This window comes from Macadamia integrifolia, chromosome 10, assembly GCF_013358625.1.
Source record: "Macadamia integrifolia cultivar HAES 741 chromosome 10, SCU_Mint_v3, whole genome shotgun sequence".
NCBI classification, from domain to species: domain Eukaryota; kingdom Viridiplantae; phylum Streptophyta; class Magnoliopsida; order Proteales; family Proteaceae; genus Macadamia; species Macadamia integrifolia.
The window spans coordinates 1,764,033-1,784,150 of NC_056566.1; the positions used below are offsets into that span (position 1 = coordinate 1,764,033).

At 38.3% G+C, this 20,118-nt stretch overlaps 1 protein-coding gene across 2 annotated transcripts in view; it reads left to right on the forward strand.

Moving 5' to 3' along the window:
* The first annotated feature begins 1,813 nt into the window (after positions 1 to 1,813).
* The window catches only part of LOC122091465 (2-isopropylmalate synthase A-like), a 35,457-nt gene continuing 17,152 nt past the window's right edge, over positions 1,814 to 20,118 (forward strand). The window contains exons 1-3 of one of the 2 annotated variants that reach the window (XM_042661436.1): positions 1,814 to 2,549; positions 5,549 to 5,762; positions 5,843 to 5,923. In XM_042661436.1, the coding sequence (XP_042517370.1) occupies positions 1,900 to 2,549; positions 5,549 to 5,762; positions 5,843 to 5,923 (945 nt within the window). In that variant the 5' untranslated portion in view covers positions 1,814 to 1,899. The remainder of the gene's footprint in view (positions 2,550 to 5,548; positions 5,763 to 5,842; positions 5,924 to 20,118) is intronic. The other variant, XM_042661435.1, reaches the window with a different exon arrangement.

Here is a 20,118-nt window from a genome sequence, read left to right on the forward strand (position 1 = left end):
ATGGAAGGAGCATTAGAGTGTTTGATGAAAAATGGATCCCATCTACTCCGAATTTCAAGTTAAAACATTGCTACCCTCTAACAAATTCGGATATGTTGGTTTCATAGTTAATTGACCATCCCAATAGAACTTGGAATATGAGAGCTTTGGAGAATTTGTTTCATCCAGATGATAGAATTGAAATCTTGAAGATCAATTTGAGCATTTTCCCTCAGCTGGATAGAAGAGTTTGGGGTGGAGCTAAAAGTGGGATCTACTCAGCAAAATTGGGTTACCATCTATTATGTAACTAGCTGGAGGACAAAGAAAGGGAAGCATCGGCATCGTCTTCGACCATCTCTTCTAGAGATATCCCAAAATCTGTTTGGTCCCATATATGGTCATGCCATTCTCTCCCTAAGATACGTAACTACCTATGGTGTGCATGTGCTGGGGGACTTGCAACTAGAGAAGGGTTAAGAAAGCGGAGAGCTCCTATTGATCCAGCTTGTCAGAGGTGTGGTGAGCAATCTGAAATGGTTGATCATGTTCTCTTGGATTGCCCTTTTGCAAGAGTAGTTTAGTTCGGGAGTTGACTCTCTTATTCTCCCCCTTCTCAGAATCCTACACTTCATCAGCTCATAGATTCATGGGGAGATATGAATGCCTCTTCTAAGCAACAGCGTAAGGATACTTCTGGCCTTGCATCCTTCATATGTTGGTCTCTTTGGATGGCTTGAAATGATATGTTATTTAATGGTAAGGATAGCACTCCGTTGGAAGTTATTCAACTGGCCGATTTCCACTTTCATGAGTTTAATGAGGCCCTTAGATCTACTCAACAAAACGATTCTAAAACTCCTCATCACAATGTCAGAATCGAAGAATGTTGGTTCCCTCCAAAGCATTGCTATGTTAAGCTGAACTCAGATGCATCTTTGACTAGTACGAAAGGTGGCCTCGGTTGTGTGATTCGTAACTGTGAAGGAAATCCCATGGTAGCGGTGTCCATTCCAACTTCCTTCTCCTCTGTGCTTCAAGGAGAAGCCTTGGCCCTTAGATCTGGTCTTCTTTATTGCATTGCAGAAGGTATCGATGACTTGGAGGTGGAATCGGACCATAAAGGGTTAGTTACTCCCCTTACCACTAGTGCTTCTCCCCCACCTTTTGATGTGTTGAATATTGTTCATGACATTAAGCACTTAGTCTCTTTCTTTAGGAATTGTTCATTCCACCATATCTCCAAGGAGATTAACAGCGTGGTTGACTCCTTGGCTCAGAAGACATTGTCTTGTGCATGTGAGACAACTTAGTTGGACTCTACTCCTTGGTTATCTGAAGGTCGTAATTTGGTTACCTTGTGCTTGACACGCTTGAATAAATAAGTCTATTTCCTATTAAAAAAAAAGGTTAAAAGGAGATCCACCCTATTTAAAGTTTAGGTGAGGTTGTCAATTTGATACATATATGGAATACTCGTATCAAAATTATATCGAACTATCGTACCAAATCAAAACGAAAGAGATTTAGTATAATTATGGTATGACAAAATGTATTTTTTGGTAATGAAAAAGGGTGCTCCGTGGTAGTGATCATAACCCCCAGGACAAACCCCTGTATGACAAGCAGATGGGTTGAGGGTATTTTCACCACTAGGCTACGAACCCCATTGATAAACGATATCAAATATCAAAACTATATTGGTTGACACCCTTATTGAATATCGAATTACCGATTACACATATGATATATCCCGTAAAAGGTAAAAAATAGCAAAAATATCAAATAGAAACCGAAACAAACAGTTTTCATTTCTGGCCTGCCATACCATTCCAAAACCGTATTGAATTACCGAGACCGTTCCGTTTTCTTTTCAAAACTGATCTCGCTCGCCCCCATTCTCTCCTCTGGTTACCAGTGATGGCGTCTCTGTGTGTAAAACCTGGAATCTCCACAATCACCACCAAAAGCTTCAACCCTATAAACCCTAATCGTTCTCTGTTCTTCTCCAAAACCTCAGCCCATCCTCCTCTGCAGTCCACACCTTTCCCGACCACCCTCAAATGTTCTCTCTCACGCCGTCCCGAATACATCCCCAATCGAATCTCAGACCCTCATTACGTTCGTATTTTCGACACTACTCTTCGCGATGGAGAGCAATCCCCGGGCGCCACTCTAACCAGGGAAGAGAAGCTCGACATTGCTCGCCAGCTCGCTAAGCTTGGTGTCGACATAATTGAAGCAGGTTTCCCTGCTTCCTCCAAAGAGGACCTTGAAGCTGTCAAGATGATCGCTAAAGAAGTTGGGAACACCATTGATGATGATGGTCATGTTCCTGTTATCTGTGGCCTTGCGAGGTGTAATCGCGACGACATTAATGCGGCTTGGGAAGCTGTTAAGTATGCAAAGGGGCCCAGGATTCATACGTTTATTGCGACTAGTGATATTCACTTGGAGCATAAGTTGAGGAAATCTAAGGAGGAGGTGATTCAGATAGCCAAGGAGATGGTTAGTTATGCCAGGAGTTTGGGATGTGAGGATGTTGAGTTCAGTCCAGAAGATGCTGGAAGGTAAATTTTATTTTTCTTGGTTGATTGTTATTGTTTTAGCTAAATGAGGAATCTTTTATATATTCTGGTGTATCACTATGTTGCTCTAGTTAATTCTGTTGGGTCTTGACCGATATGCTAAAAGATCCAGAGCATGGAACTTGTTAAATCAAGCTTTTTTTAACCTTCATTATACTAGGCTGACTCATTATAGCACCCATACCCTAGATTGAACTTGATCAAGCACATAACAGACCACTATGTTTCCGTAACCATAGTCCTTGGCGGCTCCCATCTAGGTAATTGTCACTCTGGCGATAAGTAGCCTTCTCCTAGCAGCTCCACTTAGCTCTAGGTAACCATTTTTTGATGGTTTTCACTCTACTCTAGGTAGCTCTCTCCTAGGTAGCCCTTTCCGTGTTTCAAACCCATGATGTGGTGGTAAGCTTATAGTTTTCATGGTGTCTAGGCGACCCAAGGCGTTGGAGGAGGTCTAGATGCCCAGGTGTTGCGTTGACAACTATGGGCTGGCTATGATACCAAATGTTAGGTACTTGATCCAGAGCTGATGGAATGTGTTAAATCAAGCAATTTAAGCAATCTTGTACAGGCTCGCCAAATCTAATGCCCATACACTAGTTGAGCCCCATCAGACACTAACAGTAAGGACAGCTAATGGAAGTTAATTAATCACTGTATTCAAATATTATCCATCATTGGAAGATCCAACAGGCATCCCTGGTGTTGATTGGGCTGAAAACTATAATAATCATTCCTCATGGTAAAATCTTGTCAAAGGAAATTAGTCCCCTCCATGGTTCTGACAAATCAAATCATGAGTTGATTTGATACATGTTACATCATTCTACTCAAATCAAGATGGTTCTGCAGGCCACTAAAAACGTTTCGATAATATAGAAACCAGAATTCCTAATCCAAATAGAACTAAGAAGATAGGTTCCTACTCGAACTAGGAAAGTCCAAACTCAACCACACCGGTAGTACAATAGCAGAAGGAAAGTCCGAATAGAATTTGAGTAAGGGAATTCCATAACAAAAACGTATTAGAAATCGCAGAAACTCCCAGAAAACAGATAAAGGAGAAATCTTACAATTAAAAGAATATTGACCGGAGCGGTCTGAAATTTGAACTGGGTGTCGTTGCTGAAGTATTGGTTCCTGACACTGCTGCCCATGCTTTCAGAAATCCTTAAAAAATTTTAACAGGCGCTGTTAGGCTTTATTTACTAAAGATAGAATTAGAATTTAAATGTTCATATATGTGAGTGTGTGCAATATTTGAAATTTGGAAATCTGTATATCCCCAAATATAGTAAACCTGGGGGTTGTTGAGGGCATTTGGGCCTGCCCCTTCAGCCTTAAGGTTGGGTGGGGTGGGGTGGGGTGGGTGGATGTGCTCTCCCCATCTTCCAACTCCTAGGGGGCTTCTCCGATATTGAAGGTGATCTCAGGGGGTAGAGGTGCAACAGTAAGGTTGCTCCATCGTGACTAAGTGGTTGTCAGTTTGAGTCAGGAAACAGCCTCTCTACAAAGCAGGGGTAAGGCTGCTTATATTATGACCCTGCCTAGACCCTGCCTAGACCCTGCAGTGGCGGAGTCTCGTGCGTTAGGTACGCCCTTTATCTTGGGGATTTTGAGAATGACAGTTCTCATCCTTCGGTTCAACAGCATGCCTGCTGATTGAATTGGCTTTTGAAAATATGAGGCATGCTTTAGGTTTGCTAGTTGTTTCGCAATGAAGATAATGAAGACCTCGATCCATCAGATGGAAGAGGAGACCTAGTGCCTTGCAGTGTCATCTCCATCAGGGTTGGTTCCAGCTGTACAAGGCTTTCAACTTTCCGATTCTGAAGGGTTCAAAATGCTGTGGACAAGCCTCTCATTTTGTTTGGACCTAATGAATCTGACCATAGTGCTCTGGTGCCGATGGTTGATGTTCAAGCTTTAGTACTGGAAAATATTAACATATAAAATGACCGTGTAAGACATCAATGGTTCCTGCTGATGAAGTGAGGGCTTTTCACCCCCATGAACTTGCTTTTTTTTCCGTTGAATAGGTAGTGTAAGATGCCATTGAGGTAGGTCATGTATTGAATAGTATGTTTCCCAAGGGGACAAGCATGTGTGTAGGTTTTTATTTTTCTTCAGATTTTGAAGTAAAGAATTGTAATCCTTTAAATACTTTGGACCAGAAGGCCACTTGTTGGTCAATCCTTGGAGGTTAGAAATGGTATGATTTGCAGTATTGTGACTATTTTGAGATCTTCTTTGTCCTTTGTTATGAGTTACTTCGAAGTCTTCCCTCACTCTATAAATACTAATCCCCCTCATATCCTTGTCTACCAAGCAGCACTTCAAAATTTCTGGTTTATTAAAAGTTTGCCAGTCCCCCTTGCAACCTTTGTTCTATTTACCAAAATTGTCATTTTCTTTCTGCTTTAGCTAATATGCATTTGGGTGGTCCATGAGCAAGGTTCTAAATCTTGGCTTTGAGGCTGTTTGCAACTCTGGCCGAAACTGAGATTTCACAGGCTTCGACCTAAACCAGGGTGAAACCTGGTATTTTTTGACCTTTTTTTTTTTTTGAGCCAACTCGAAACCTAGGCTGCACTTCTCCATTTTTCTGAAACTTCGGATCTTCTTCACAACTGGCCATTCTTGCTCTTCCAGTGTTGACCCAAAAGACGGTGTTGACAACAATGACAACTTCATAGCACTTTGCTAAGTGTTTTACATTTTGTACATTTCGTTGTTGTGTGTTCCTTTCCTTTTACTATTACTATTCTTATTTTATCTTTGCACGGATCCATGTAGCCGACTCCATTTGGTTGGGATAAGGCTGAGTTGTTGTTGTTGTCTGTCACCACCTTCTGCACTGGTTTTGTACATGAATAAATTCATTTGGTTATTGATAAAAAAAGAAACTGCTAACTAGGAATTTTGACCACCATTTACTACCTCTCCTCTTGATTTGTAAATTAGTGCTCCATGTTTGGCAGGTCTCAAAAGGAGTTCCTTTATCAGATTCTGGGGGAAGTCATTAAGGCTGGGGCAACAACCCTCAACATCCCTGATACAGTAGGAATCCTTTTGCCAGTTGAATTTGGGCAATTGATTGCTGATATCAAATCCAACACCCCTGGAATAGAAAATGTGGTCATTTCCACTCACTGCCAAAATGATCTTGGCCAAGCCAGTTCCAACACTGTAGCTGTATGATGTCACTTTTTCTGTAGTTATGGCATGCCATGCTGATACTAAGGTGTACTAATTTCTTACAAATCTAAATCCAGGGAGCATATGCAGGTGCAAGGCAATTGGAAGTAACTGTCAATGGCATTGGAGAAAGAGCAGGAAATGCTTCGTTGGAAGAGGTACCAGTGTATCTTTTCATACAATTGTTGCTCTGATTTAGTGCCCCAGTCCCATAATTACTGGCCTTTCTCCCATTTCATCTGTTCCAAATTGTGCATTTTTTTTTTACAAATCAAGTAATGTCTTTTTTCTTATAATTCTTGGTCTGATTTTCTTTTGCTACCAACTGGAAAAAAAATGGAGACAGAATCTTTTTTGTCTTACCTGTTAATCTGTTATCCCCTCGAACTATGTATTACATTCCAAGGCATGGTATGCCATGTGTAATTGGGAGGGGGGACTATGAATTTTTCTTTTGGCTACTAAAAATTAAAGAAAAATTATAAAAAAATCAAAATAAGGAGGTTTGACAAGCCTCCAAAAGAGGCAAAGCATTAAACTTTTTTACAAAGTAATGGAACCACATAACACAACGGACTCTACATGATAATGTCAAGCTGATTACAGATGTGTAATCAACCCCAGTAGAGAACAAAAATATACTCCAAACAATAGCTAAGAAATAGATTCAGATCCAACAAGAAAATGTAACTTAGAATAACTCCAAAAAAATTAGGTCAATAGAAGACAATTTGTGACTCACAACAACTGGCTAGATGGGGCTGTAATTAGGAACGAAGGTAAGTCCTAAGACGTCCAATAAAACCCCAAAGGATCTGCTGGAACTGATAGTGGATCCCTGAGATAGGACACTTCTTGAATTTAGGACACAATTAGGGCTGAAACAGGAGAAATTGAATAACTCCCAGTACAGACCTTGATTGGTCCTGAAATCCTGGTCGAGTGACCCTTTTGGGTGGCCTAACAAAACACCAAAATCTTACTTAAACTGATCAAGGGTTGGGAAGATCTGGTTGCTCGATCCCTGCCCAGAAAACCCTCCAAAACAAAGATCAGTACATCTGTTCTTGTGTCTTCAGGTCTTCAAACAGAAACTAGAAGTGATAGCTTATAGAACACAGCTCCAATAGATCTCAGAAAGCAGCTTTAATACTCAGAAAATAAAGGAAAACAGAAAAGAGAGAAGAGAGAACAAAGGGAGATCGATGGGATAGGTGTGGGTAGGATAGGGCCGATAGGCTGTCTCAGCCTTAGGCTCTCACCCGCAGCTATCTCGACTGTTGAACCAGTTTTTCTAAGACACAAACTTGCAAGCAAGAGCTCTCAGATTCATCAATCAATTATTTGGAAGCTTACAATCGATGGCCAATTTATAGTTGTGGCCTATGTCTCCAAATAGGAAAGCTACACAAAAAGTAATTACAGGAAAAAGGAAACTATGTCTTCCTTGGCCACGAAGAAACACAAAAAGGAAAACTTCTAGACAAATATCTTCCTAAACTGAAAATAAATACTTGGTCACTAAGAAGAACACATAAACAGGAAACAAAACAATCTTTTAGAATACTGTAGTCGATCCACACTCCTTGCTTGCTGGCTAAGTCTTAGAAAGAGACAAAATAGAGGTCAAAACAGAAATCGATAGGAAGAAGTTTTGTTCTTCTAGAAGCTATCCAGGTTGGCTTGATTGGCTTGAGCTGGCTGGACCAAATTTGAACCAGATTAGTGCTGGTTCTGGTTCTTCCTTGAGCGATTCTGTAGACCAGTGAATGATTGTACATCACATGATTCCTGCTTGGCCAACTCATTGACAGTCCTTAGACACCGTTGAAACGTGTAATCTGGCCTAAATAATGGAGCGAATAAGATGTGCAAATCTCTATCAAGACTGAACTTGAGAATTGGAACCTCCAAAAGTCAGAACATTACTCAATATTGAAATTGTCATGGCTGGCAGAATTGGACTCAGAATTCCCAAAGTACCCCTGCTGCACCTATGATAGGATATTTTGTAGCTCTCTCAGGCCATGAGAGATATGTACTTCAGCAGCCACCCAGCATATATGCTCTTCTAGTGGCTACCTTGATGAAGTCCTACTGGAGCAAATATGGGGTCCACCTTGAACTTGATCACTTTTTGTGTGATTCCTGCCTGTTACCTGGACACTTCATTTATCCCTGGAGCACCCATGTTAATATGGAGAACATGTATGTGTATGTAATATGTATGTCATGCACTCAAAAGTTGGTACTTGGACATTGCTGTAAAGACTCAAAAGTTGGCACCTGGACATAGCTGTGAAGAAGATTACCCCCTCCTGACACATACTCACCCCTTGACATAGTACACAGCTTACTGTTCTCATACTCATTTTTTGAACATGTCTCATGCCTTGATTTTCGATGCCAGTTATATCCATGGTTTTAGGTAGTATTGGTAGATTGATATCGGAATTGGATACGGGGATGGTATCGGTCTGTATCAGACAGATTTTCTGTCAAAGATACTGATACACTATGAGGTATTTTTTACAATTATACCTCTGTGTCCGTGCTGTGCACCGTTCTGGTATCAGTATTTGTTGGAATATGTGTCCACGATAGGGGAGAGTGCCCATCGTGACATGGTTATTTTAGTTACTTTCTAAGTTAGATTAAGTTGATTAATTTCCTTGTTAGACTAGATCTCTAGTTTCCTAAATTAAAGTTAGACTAGGATTGTCTTTCCTATTCCACCTATGATTGTACTTGGATCTGATTATTATAAATATATGAAGGAGGGAGACTTCCAGGATACTCATCGGCTGCTCCTCTCCCTTGCTGTCTCTCTTCTTCTTCCTCATCTCTTTTCTCTCAAGTTACTGGTTACAGATCTTTGGTTTTTTTTACATGCTATCAGAACCGTTTGCCAGTAGTTGCTGATTCTCTCATTGATTTGCCATTTTGAGAGCCGTTTTAGGTTTTTAGTTTGAAGAAGGAAACCCTAGTTCAAAAAAGAACAACTGAGGTTTTTGTTAGGATTTAAAATGTAACCACAAGCATACGGATCAGTGTAACTACGGGTCGAACACAAGGAGAGCAGCCACTTTATTTTTGGCTTCTTTTAATAATGCGAAAGTGAACCGATTAATGGTTGTGATCCAATTCTAACTACCGTCCTAAACATATGTATCTAAAATAACGTCCTAACCACTCGTCATCTAAGAATTTAAATAAGCAAGCCACGCAATTAAAATTAAATAAATATATAATTGAAATAAACAACCCACGCAATTAAAAAGCAATAAAGGAAAAAAAATGCTGAAATAAAAATAAAGAAAAGAAAGGGGATAAGCTAGAGAGAGGCTCACAAGTAGGTTTCTCTACTTAGCCCGAGGGATGCATCATCATATGAGCTTCCCTACTTGACTAGAGAGTCACTCTTATAAGGGTTACTCTACTTGGCTTTAGGGAACGGGAGGCAATTAAAATAAAAACAATAAAATGATGGTTCTATGGCTAGGAGGGGAAAGCCAACACATACACTAGCCATGAACCTTGGGGGAAAGGGAAAGCAATAATGTAACGACTGAAATTAAAATCCTAAATTAAGAAAGAAAGGGTAGTCAGAATAGGGAATGAGAGGGGGAAGAGAAGACTATTGAAGAACTACCTACTTGAATCAATGCTTGAACTTGAAAGCTTGGGTGATTTGAGATATTGCCAACCCTAAAAATCAGATCTGGAATGATCCAAATCTAAAATTTCTAGGCCTGGAGAAAACAAATCTTGAAAAAAAAAACTGAACTTGAAAAAGAGATGCTCCACGGCTTGTGATCTTGTCATCTAGATCTAAGCCTAGAACTATAACTTAAAAATTACAACTCAATTGCATAAATCATAAACATAAAAAGTTGAATAAAAATAAAAGAGTGCTTGCATTAATTGAAATAAAAAGCTATTACAAAAGTGATTAAAGCAAAAAAAAGAAGAACTAAAACTAGAGAGAGAGAGAGAGAGAGAGAGAGAGAGAGAGAGAGAGAGAGCAACTAAAAAAAACCCTAAAAGAAGAATGAAGTGTTTGCCCTCCTCTTACATGAGTTGTATTTATACGGAATAGAGAGGTAGGGTAACAAATTTCTCTTTCCTAAAGGGGAAAACCCACAATTGGTAGGTGAGATATTTTGAGACCAAATGTGCTAAGGTGGAGGAGAGAGAAGAGAGAAATAAACTTGGAGAAATTTCCTATAATTTTTTTCCTTTTTTTTTTATTTATTTTTCTCTTCTTTTTCTCCCTCTCTTCAAATCTTGCACACAACCCTTGTTGGCCCATTTTTTTTTTCTTTCCCTTGGAGGATTCTCCTTCTTGCTTTGTGTGATTTGGACAATCTTCTGGTGATGATGTGGAGGAGAGAGAAGATTTGTACAAGATTTATTTCTCCCTTTTTTTTTTTTTTCTCTTCTTGCGCAAGAAACCCCTCCCATGATTTTTCTTGCTTTTGGACAATCTTCTAATTTGATTTGGAAATCCCCTCCATGTCCTCAGTGCTTTAAGTGAGTGAAAAGCAGGAAATCTTCAACAAAATTCTCCAAAAAAAAGACAACCATGAGATTTGAACTTGAGACCTCCTAGTGAGCAAGAGAATTTTGCACACCATAGCTCACCAACTACACTAGGTAGTTGTTGTTGGAGAGGTATGACGCCCCGATAATGCTTAAGGCCTAAAATACAAAACATGCAAAAAGAGAGTAAAACCTTCGCTGCTTGCTGATGTCGCTGGACGAAGAACTATGGTGAATATTTAATTTCTATTGATGCTCAATTGTGGCCAACTTTACAGCTCCACTCAATTTGATTTATCTCCTTCTAGATCAACCCAATGGGTCTGAAACTTTAGGTGAAGGGTATACTCTTAGTGATGTGGCCATGTTGCCTCATCCTTGTCCTGAAGAATTAGTCAAAGATATTATAACTGGATGGAGAGAAAAAAATAAGGGTGGGTGATTCCATGATTGCAGAAGGAGTCATTGCTCTCTCCAACGGCTCTTGGTCTCTCTTGACTCCTATAATAATAGAGGTCTATGAGTTGGAAGTGGTACTTCATGGAAAAATTTTAAAAGCAATCGTTAGTGGAACTTTTTTTTTTTTTCTTTTTTTTGCTAGATCAAACAGTGTTATCAAAGCAGGTTAATCCTATCCTCTCCGTACTTCAGTGGAAAAGAGTGACAGTGAGAAGTGAGAAGAAACATCATCTTGTTTTTGGAAAGTCACGATCTACGTCAAACTCGATCGTGAGACCAAAAACTTTTATTGGGATTTCACATCTTTCTCTCCCCCCCGTCGGAATCACTGAGCTGCTACAACATTTGTTTCTTTTATGAACCACCGCTACAACTTCATATTTTTTTTATTTGCCAAAATCAAACAATGTAGCAGTTGGAGCTTCGAGTTTCTTCACAGTTCCCAGTTTGATCAGCTGCTACTGCAACTTCATCATATCTTTCCGATTAGGATACCTTTGGAAAATCCACTCGTAGTAATCTTGGTTCATCAATTTCAAAAGAGTCGGTGAACAGATTTGAGTTCCAGTGTTCTTGTTGACTCTAGGTTTTTTTTTTTTTCCCATGCTTCTTTGGTGCTGTAGTGTTACAACTTCAGCATTGTCACATATTGGATATATTGTGGGCATTGTTTTCAATAATCTTCCACAATAGTGCAAAGGGCTCCATGAAATTTTTGTTTTATCATTGATTGCTGTCCCACGACTGTGAGTTTGTGAGTGACAGTAAGTGTCTAATACTCAAAGCTTTTGTTTTATTCTTTTAACAATTACTAGAAGATTTCAGGACTGCATATTTTTTTTGGATTATAAACTTACATATCTAGAACTCTCTAAGGACATAGAATGATTTGATTATATATATTATTTTCTTAGCATAACTTGTTTATTACTTCACATACACCATCACGTGAAGTGCACATATCCAGTGTCACATCAGTTCATAATAGATGACACTATGGTTAAACCCACCTAATGCTGGTTTTTTTTATCAGTTAGGATTGCCTCAATACATAAAAGTTATACATCATCCATTGTTTAATACATATTCTGGTATTGTTGCCTGTAATTTTTTTTTTTATATTTTTTTATTTGACTTTACAACAGTAATATCTTAGTTTAATTTTGGGTTGATAATCATGAGTAACCTTATTGTTTATTAATTATATATTGCATGCTGAAACTGAACTGAAGTACATAGATTACTGATTATTCTTTTTTTTTTTTTTTTTGTTAACCAAGGTATCCGGGCCAGCTTACTCGCACCTCCTTTTTTTTTACTTGCTTCTATTGAATCATTTGATAAATAACGTTTCTTATGAGTTGTAATTTATTTTTCCTTTGCATTGAGCCAGTACATATTTTTGGTATATATGCTACATTACTTGCTTTGGATCGGACTTATTGACATATTTTAATATATAAAATTAAAACCATTGTGGCTCATTTGAAGCCATATGGAATCGGTTTTTGATGCGGAAAGAAGTGTTGGATTCATTTAATATATATGTGTGTGTGTGTGTGTGTGTGTGTGTGTGTGTCTGTGTGTGTGTGTGCGCGCGCGCGTGTGATTAACATAAAAAAATAAAAAGAAATTTATTTATTTATTTTTTCAGAACATCATCATGGCCAAAAAATATTTTGTCTCATGAAATCAACAACCTTGAGAGACTGAAAGGGTTGAACTATGAAGCATAAAAATCATGCATATATTGATATATGAGAGGATTAATTATGTTCTGAAAATGAAATTAGTGGTTGGGGATAAAAGCCATCCTTGCAGAAATTAAAGCGGCGGAAAAATGGCCAAAGATGACAAAAGAGCCCGAAGCATGATCATCTTGAAGATAGAAAACCATCTTATGAAGGTTTTTAACAACCACAAAATGAGGAAATCATTAGTGGATGCTATAAAGGCCAAGTATGATATGAAGACTGAAACCCGCCCTCAGCTTTTGGCCGATGTTGGATAAGTGTCAGATAACTACCAAATATCCACAATCATTAATAGTTTGCCCCCTTCTTGGGCAATGACACAAACTGCATTGAGATTCTTGAGGAACAATCTCACTTTTGACAAGCTTCCCCAATAGTTGCAATATTATCAAGAGTACACGATGAAAACAAATCTATGGGTGAATTGCATATAACCTAGTCCAACCCAACTCAACTAGAGCTTGAACAAGTGGAATCACTAGCACATTAGCACTGGTTCCGTCCCGGGTACCAATCAGCTCCGCCCTAACACTTGCCTAATAAATTCAAGGGGAAGGGTAAAATAAAGTTTAGGAATTTTCAAAAGGTTCCACCTGGAGCATCTTATGACTGTGGGAATTTCGGCCATTTTAGGGCTACCTGCCCTTAGAAAAAGAACAAAGGAAATCCTACACCTGCACTACCATTAAACACTTAGCGAAAAAAGTATATTGGCACATCTGAGTGCAATTTATTTGGGGGACAGTATGAGGGGTGGTGGATCGATCCAGGTGCGACATGTCATATTGCAAGGACTAAGCGAGTTCAACAAGAGATGAAACCTCTTGCACCTGGTGACACAAGATCTTTATGGGCAACAACTTGTAAAGTGAAGTTTGAGGTGTTACAGACTATGTGCTGTATCTTGGGAAGGCTTATTTCCATCAGAAGGATGTAATTTATGTTTCCGACATGCATCAGAATTTGGTTTTTGTACCGGCCCTTGTCAAAAAGGGTCTTGATTTGCACCTCACAGGCACTGAGTTCACCATTGAACGACATAGTTATTCTTTTGCTTCAGGACGGTTTGTCCCTGAGTAGGTTTTGTTTTTTACTTTCTACTATTGAAAATATTCTCAATGTAACCATTGATATTAATGAAAATGCGTCTAGTTCATTGAATTATATTGATTGTGCAAAACTTGTTGATTCATAAATATGGCACATGAGACTAGGACACCTTGGAATTAAGAAAATGCAACAAATAATTAAATTGGGGTTAATTCCTACATTGTCTAAAGTAAAATATGATGGATGCGAATATTATCTCTCTAGTAAGATGACTGGGAAACCTTTTCCAGTGGGAGGGAGAGCAAAGGAATTTATCCGAGTAGTACACTTTGAAATTTGTGGGCCATTCAATGTGAGTACCCATAGTGGTAAGACTATTTTATCATATTTACTGATGATTTATCCAAATATGGGTATATTTATTTACTATGAGGAAATCTGAGGCCTTTGAATGTTTCAGACACTATAGAACTGAAGTAAAAAATCAGTTGGAAAAGAATATTAAGGTTCTAACAATTGATCGAGGTAGAGTACAACTCTGCTCAGTTTGAAAATTTTTATGAGGAACATGGAATTATTAAACAAAAGACTGTCTTTCACACCACAACAGAATGGTGTGACTAAAAGACATAATAGAACGCTACTTAATCTAGTACGTTGCATATTATCACATTCCTTTCTCTCCAAGGAGTTCTGGGGGAGAAGCCATTCTCACAAAAAATTATATCTTGAACAGTTTCTCACTAAATTTGTTGAGACTACTCCTTATGAACTGTGGATATGTAGGAAACCAAAGTTAGAAAATCTAAGGAAATGGGGATCAATAGCACATGTACTAATACCTGAGCCATATAGAAAAAAGTTGGATTCTAGAACACGATTATATGCAAGTTTATAGGATATCCCAAAGGATAAAAAAGATATAGGTTCTATCACCCTTGAAAGGGGTAATTGAGAGTTGTGACTCGTAATTTCTAGAGAAACTAAAAAAGGAACCACATTAGAAAGATACAAAATCCTTGCATGCCATTGATGATGACTATGATGTTGACCCTCGAATGGAACCAAGAATTTTTTATCAAGGAATCCAAGTTCTTGAAGATCAAGTTGATCATCAGGAACAAGACTAAGAACCTAGGGTAAGGGGAGTCAAAGAACAAGAGCATCACCAACTTATTTAGCTAAGTACTACCTTTATCTAAGTAAGCCATCTTGTTATATAGTTGACATGGATGTGGAAGTAGTCGATCTTGTACCTATATCGAAGCGATAAAATCACGAGAATCAGATGAATGGTTGAATGCCATGCGAAGGAAATTGATTCTATCATAAAGAATCAAGTATGGAAACTTTGTGACCTACCCTAAGGTAGAAATGCCATAGGTTGCAAATGGGGACTTCAGAAAAAGTATGGAATAGATGGGCCTGTTGATAAATTCAAGGCCTGGTTAGTTGCAGAAGGACATACACAAAAGGGAGGAATAGATAACCAGGAAAATTATTCGTCGGTAGCAAAATTTGCCTCTATTAGATTGATCTTGGCACTTGTTACACATTTGGACTTAGAATTGTTCCAGATGGACGTAAAAACCGTCTTTCTCAATGGAAAATTGGTGGAAACCATATACATGCGGCAATTTGAAGGTTTTCAGGTAATGGGACAGGAAGATAAAAGTATGTAGACTTAAAAAGTCTTTGTACGCATTAAAATAGTCCTCACATCAGTAGTATCTAGTATTCCACAAAATAATTCTTAAGTTATGATTCGTGGCAACTAAATTAGGCAATTGTGTATATATTTTGAAGAGTGGGAGGAGTTTTACTATACTCTCATTGTATGTTGATGATGCATTGTTAGCTAGAAATGACTTGGATATGTTAAACAGAACCAAGTATGAACTTAGTAATAGGTTTGAAATGAAGGATATGAGGGAAGCATCCTATATCCTAGGAATTCAAATCCTTAGAGATAGAACAAAACGTACGTTGTTTTTGAATCAAGAAAATACTTGAACACTGTGTTGAAGAGATTCAGGATGCAGAATTGCAATTCATCAACTCCAATTGTATTAGGAAAGACTTTATTGAAAAGTCAATGTACTTATGAAGGGCAGGAAAAATTGAATGTACCTTATGCTTAGGTTGCAGTAGTTTGATGTATGCCATGTTGTGCACTCGACCGGATTTGGCCTATCCAGTCAGTTTGGTAAGTAGATACCAAGTAATCCTGGCCCTGCCCATTGAGAAGCAATGAAAGTGATTATGAAGTACGTCATAGGAACTAAACACTTGAAATTGTGTCTCCAAACAGAAAAGCTTGAGGTTATTGGATACTACGATGCTGATTTTGGTGGTGATAGAAATGATTGTAAATCCACCTCTGGTCATGTGTTTATATATGGAGGTGCGACAGTTTCTTGGGATAGCAAGAAACAAGGGTGTGTTGGTAGGCTTACACAAAAAAATGAGTAAATTGCTTGTAGTATGGCAAGTACTCATGTAGTCTGGATAAGACGGTTCTTAATGGACTTTGGGCTAGATCTTGTAAATGGACCAGTGGAAATATTCTATGATAATCAGGCCATAACAAGCTAGATACACAGTGGTGTAAATAGCTTGAAGGGAAAACATAGAGAAAACAGTACCACTATATTCGAGATATAGTAGAAAAAGATGAAATTAAAGTAACCTATATACCTATAAGAGATATGGTAGCCGATCCCCTCATAAAGGGAGTTCATGCAGAAGGTTACATTAAGCATGTAAATTTTATGGGACTTGGAACAATCTGAGTCTGGAATTTGAAATAAATCTTTAGAATACATATAGGACTTAGAGCTGTCTAAGTCTGGAAGAGGAACTGAATGTTCGTTGTCGTGACAATGAAATTTTTGTGATTGTTCTTGGAAATGGGAATGGAAGAGGAAAAGTCATGATGGGTGTTCCTGGAAATGGGAGCAAAAAATGTGAATTCGGTTAACATGGCCAAGTGGGAGATGTTAGTGATGTGGCCACGTTGCTTCATCCCTATCCCAAAGAGTTAGTCAAAGATATTATAACGGGATGGAGAGAAAAAATAGGGGCGGGTGATTCCACGATTATAGGAGTTGTTGCTCTCTCCAATGGCTTTTGGACTCTCATGACTCGTATAATAGTAGGGGTCTATGAGTTGGAAGTGGTACTTTGTGGAAAAAACTAAAAGGCAATCGTCAGTGGAGCCCTTATCTTTGAGAACTCTTTTTTTATTGCTTGATCGAACATATACTCTCTTAGGCAATTAAAAATCCTCAGCAATGGTTGCTGAAATCCTTCCTATTGAGAAGACCAAGCTTCCAATCACAACTGGACCTGAAACTACCACCTGGTAGTGTTGCTAAGAATATTTTGATCTTCTTGGCATCATCTTTGAATGATTATTGTGCAATCAGTAGGCCGCCTCCCTATTGACCTCCCCATATAGTTTCAAGTCAATTGAAGTCCCCTCGAGAGAGATCAATCACCCACAAGCTTTCTCCCTACCGCTGGTTATTTTACTCTGATGTAAATGGAGGTTGAAGACAACCTTCATATGTATTTTGTTTGGGCTAAGGTTTTGGTCTAAAGTTTCCTATCCTTGGGTGAATCAAACTCTTGAGAGAGGCTTCAAAATCTCTCCCAAATGTGAGAGCCAACACCTATAATTGGTTGCAACAACATTTGAATGTCGATGGATGGTGCTATTAGGGTTCGAAATCTCGTTTCGTTTCGATGTTTCTGTGGGTTCAGAATCGCTGAGTTGGTGTATTTTTTTTGGATTCGGTTGACTGTTTCGGTGGTCAAACGGTTATATTTTGACCTGAAACTTGGTGGATAGCTTGTTTTAAGGTTAATAAACATGTTTAGAACATAAATTTGCAGAAATATTAGAACATGACATTGTTTTAATTTTTTTCTTACATAAAATTATTTTTAATCAATTTAAAAAAATATTTTAATGACATAATACAATAAAATCAAATATGGTATAACATAACAAGCATCATATATGCTTCAAAACACTTTGATATTAATCTCTTATTTTTATTTTATTTTTTAAATCAAAATAGAATATTTTCCCTATTTTTGAATTAATTTTCAATTATTAATCTATTTTTCTAATTTTTTGAAAATTAAAATAAATAATTACCGGCTGAAAAAAATTCTCACTCCGATAGAGTCGTAGAACCCCCGTTGTTGCCCCTTTTTTAGATGTTGATTCAGGGAACCATCCGGAGTTTGTGGCTGAGGAGCCGGCTCTCTACGGAGGTGACCTTAATGATGAGGAGCTAGCTACGCACGAGGACGGTTGTGTATGTGATGACTGTGCATTCGGAGCATGCTGAGGATGAGAGTATCATCTTCTATTTTGATTCCTTTTTGTACTTATCAGATGTAGCCCTAGTGGCATAACTATAATTCTGATTCTGTTGTGAAAGCATTCTTTTTGGTAAATATGGTAAATATCATTAGACTTCACCAGTTGTGTGTATTTTGATTATTATTATCTATGTGATCATAGAATCATTTCATTGCTTTATGAACTTAAAGTACTGCGTCGTGGATCCTGGATGTTTATTTTCCTGATATGAGAAAACTCTGCTCTGGGCGACACTTCTCGCCCTAGTTCTTGAGATTGATGATTCATCTCTTTTGATACTCATCGATTCAGTTTGAGGCTTTAAGGGTTCAGTCTCCTCATAGAAACGACTCACCTTGGACAATTTTGACACTATACATGACATCTAGTAGAAGTTCTAACCAGAGGTTCAAATCTGGTTCCCCTGTTACCGCCAGACCTGAGTTGCAGGAACAACACAGCTCCTCTTGCTTCCTGTTTGAGGTGCTTACCTGCTGGATTCAAGAGAGCACTGGGTGCTCAGCTTTCGCCTGAAGTTTCACGATCAGCCGACAAGATTTGGTGAAGTTCTCTCTGTCGAAGCTTGCTGGTCTACCTGCTGGGCTATGGTTTCTAACGGGAAGAAGAAGGCAGTTTCTTCTATTGCTTTAAAGAATTAATCCCTGTTATTACAACTAAGCCCCTATTTTTTATAGTTATGGCATATTGGCATATTATTCCTCTTCTCTTTGTAATCCTAGAAAACCCCTCCTCTTCTAATTTTCTATTTCAGTTTGACCCTATTATCTATTTCCCTCTCTATTAAGTGCTTTAGTTGCTCATGAATTTACAAGAATGCCCCTACTTCTGTGAAAGCTGGTTTAGTTGTTAATTGTGGGACTGTAAGCGATTCGATTCCAGCTTTTGGAACCATGATCCGCATTAGAAGATCGAGTCTCCTCCACTTGAAGATCAAGTACTGCATATGTTGATGATTATCTACTGTTCATTTTGTTTGTTGCTGATGGTTTGACCCAACATTTTTTATATACTGATGCTGCTGATGTTGATGTGCTTGAGTTGATATTGCTGCTGGTTTTTCAATGGAGTCAACAACTACTATTCAAGACTGGTGTTACATTTGATTTCCATTCTTGTTAGTCCAAGCTGGAGCTTCTTTTGATACTTGTATACTCCAACTTCAGGGGGAGTGTTGGAATATGTGTCTACAATAGGGGGGAGTGTCCCCATCTTGACATGGTTGTCTTAGTTGCTTTCCAAGTTAGATTAGGTTGTTTAATTTCGTAGTTAGACTAGATCTCTAGTTTCCTAAATTAGAGTTAGACTAGGATTGGCTTTCCTTATTCCACCTATGATTGCACTTGGATCTACTTATTATAAATATATGATGGAGAAAGACTGCCAGGATACAAATCGGCTGCTCCTTTCCCTTGCCATCTCTCTCCTCTCAAGTTATGGGTTGCAGATCTTTGGTTTTCTACAGTATCAATGTCGGCCAAAACCATGGGTGGATCCAACTCCTTAACATGTACCTGTGCCTTCTCTCTTTTTAAGGGTTTTTTTTTTTTAAAATATATTTATCTCTATTGGTTGGTCTTGAAACCTGCTCACGTACTGAAATTTGTGAACCTGTGCTGTGCATTTTCCCATCACTCAAGGATCTTCGTATTTTTAAAAGTGATTTCATTTTTGTCTTCCCACTGTTATACACTGAGATTGGATTTGTATTCTTTAATTTTGCCCCCTTTTAACAGTTCAGTTATCATGTTTATGGTTTCAATATAATAGTTTTCCTTTGGTGAGATCCAATGCATGAATGAAAGAAACAATATTTTATGAAATACTTTTTTTTTTTTTTTTTTTTTTTCTAGATTTCACAGTTATTGATTGCATTGATTATTGGAGTTTATTATTGTTTTAACCATTGGTATTCTTTCAGGAGCAGTATGGGCTAATGAGGCATGGAGGGCCTATTGGAATTGGGACTCAACGAAACTTGGGCATTAATTACTGGACTAGGAAAAAAAAAAACTGCTAATTTACATAAATCGCATATGCCAATCTTTTTGACTGTTTGGTGATGGGGCAAGACAAAACTGAACCTTCTTGATCTTACCACGTCTTAATTTTGAGTTGAGGATGCCATTCCAGAAATCCTTCTTGCTTATGTTGG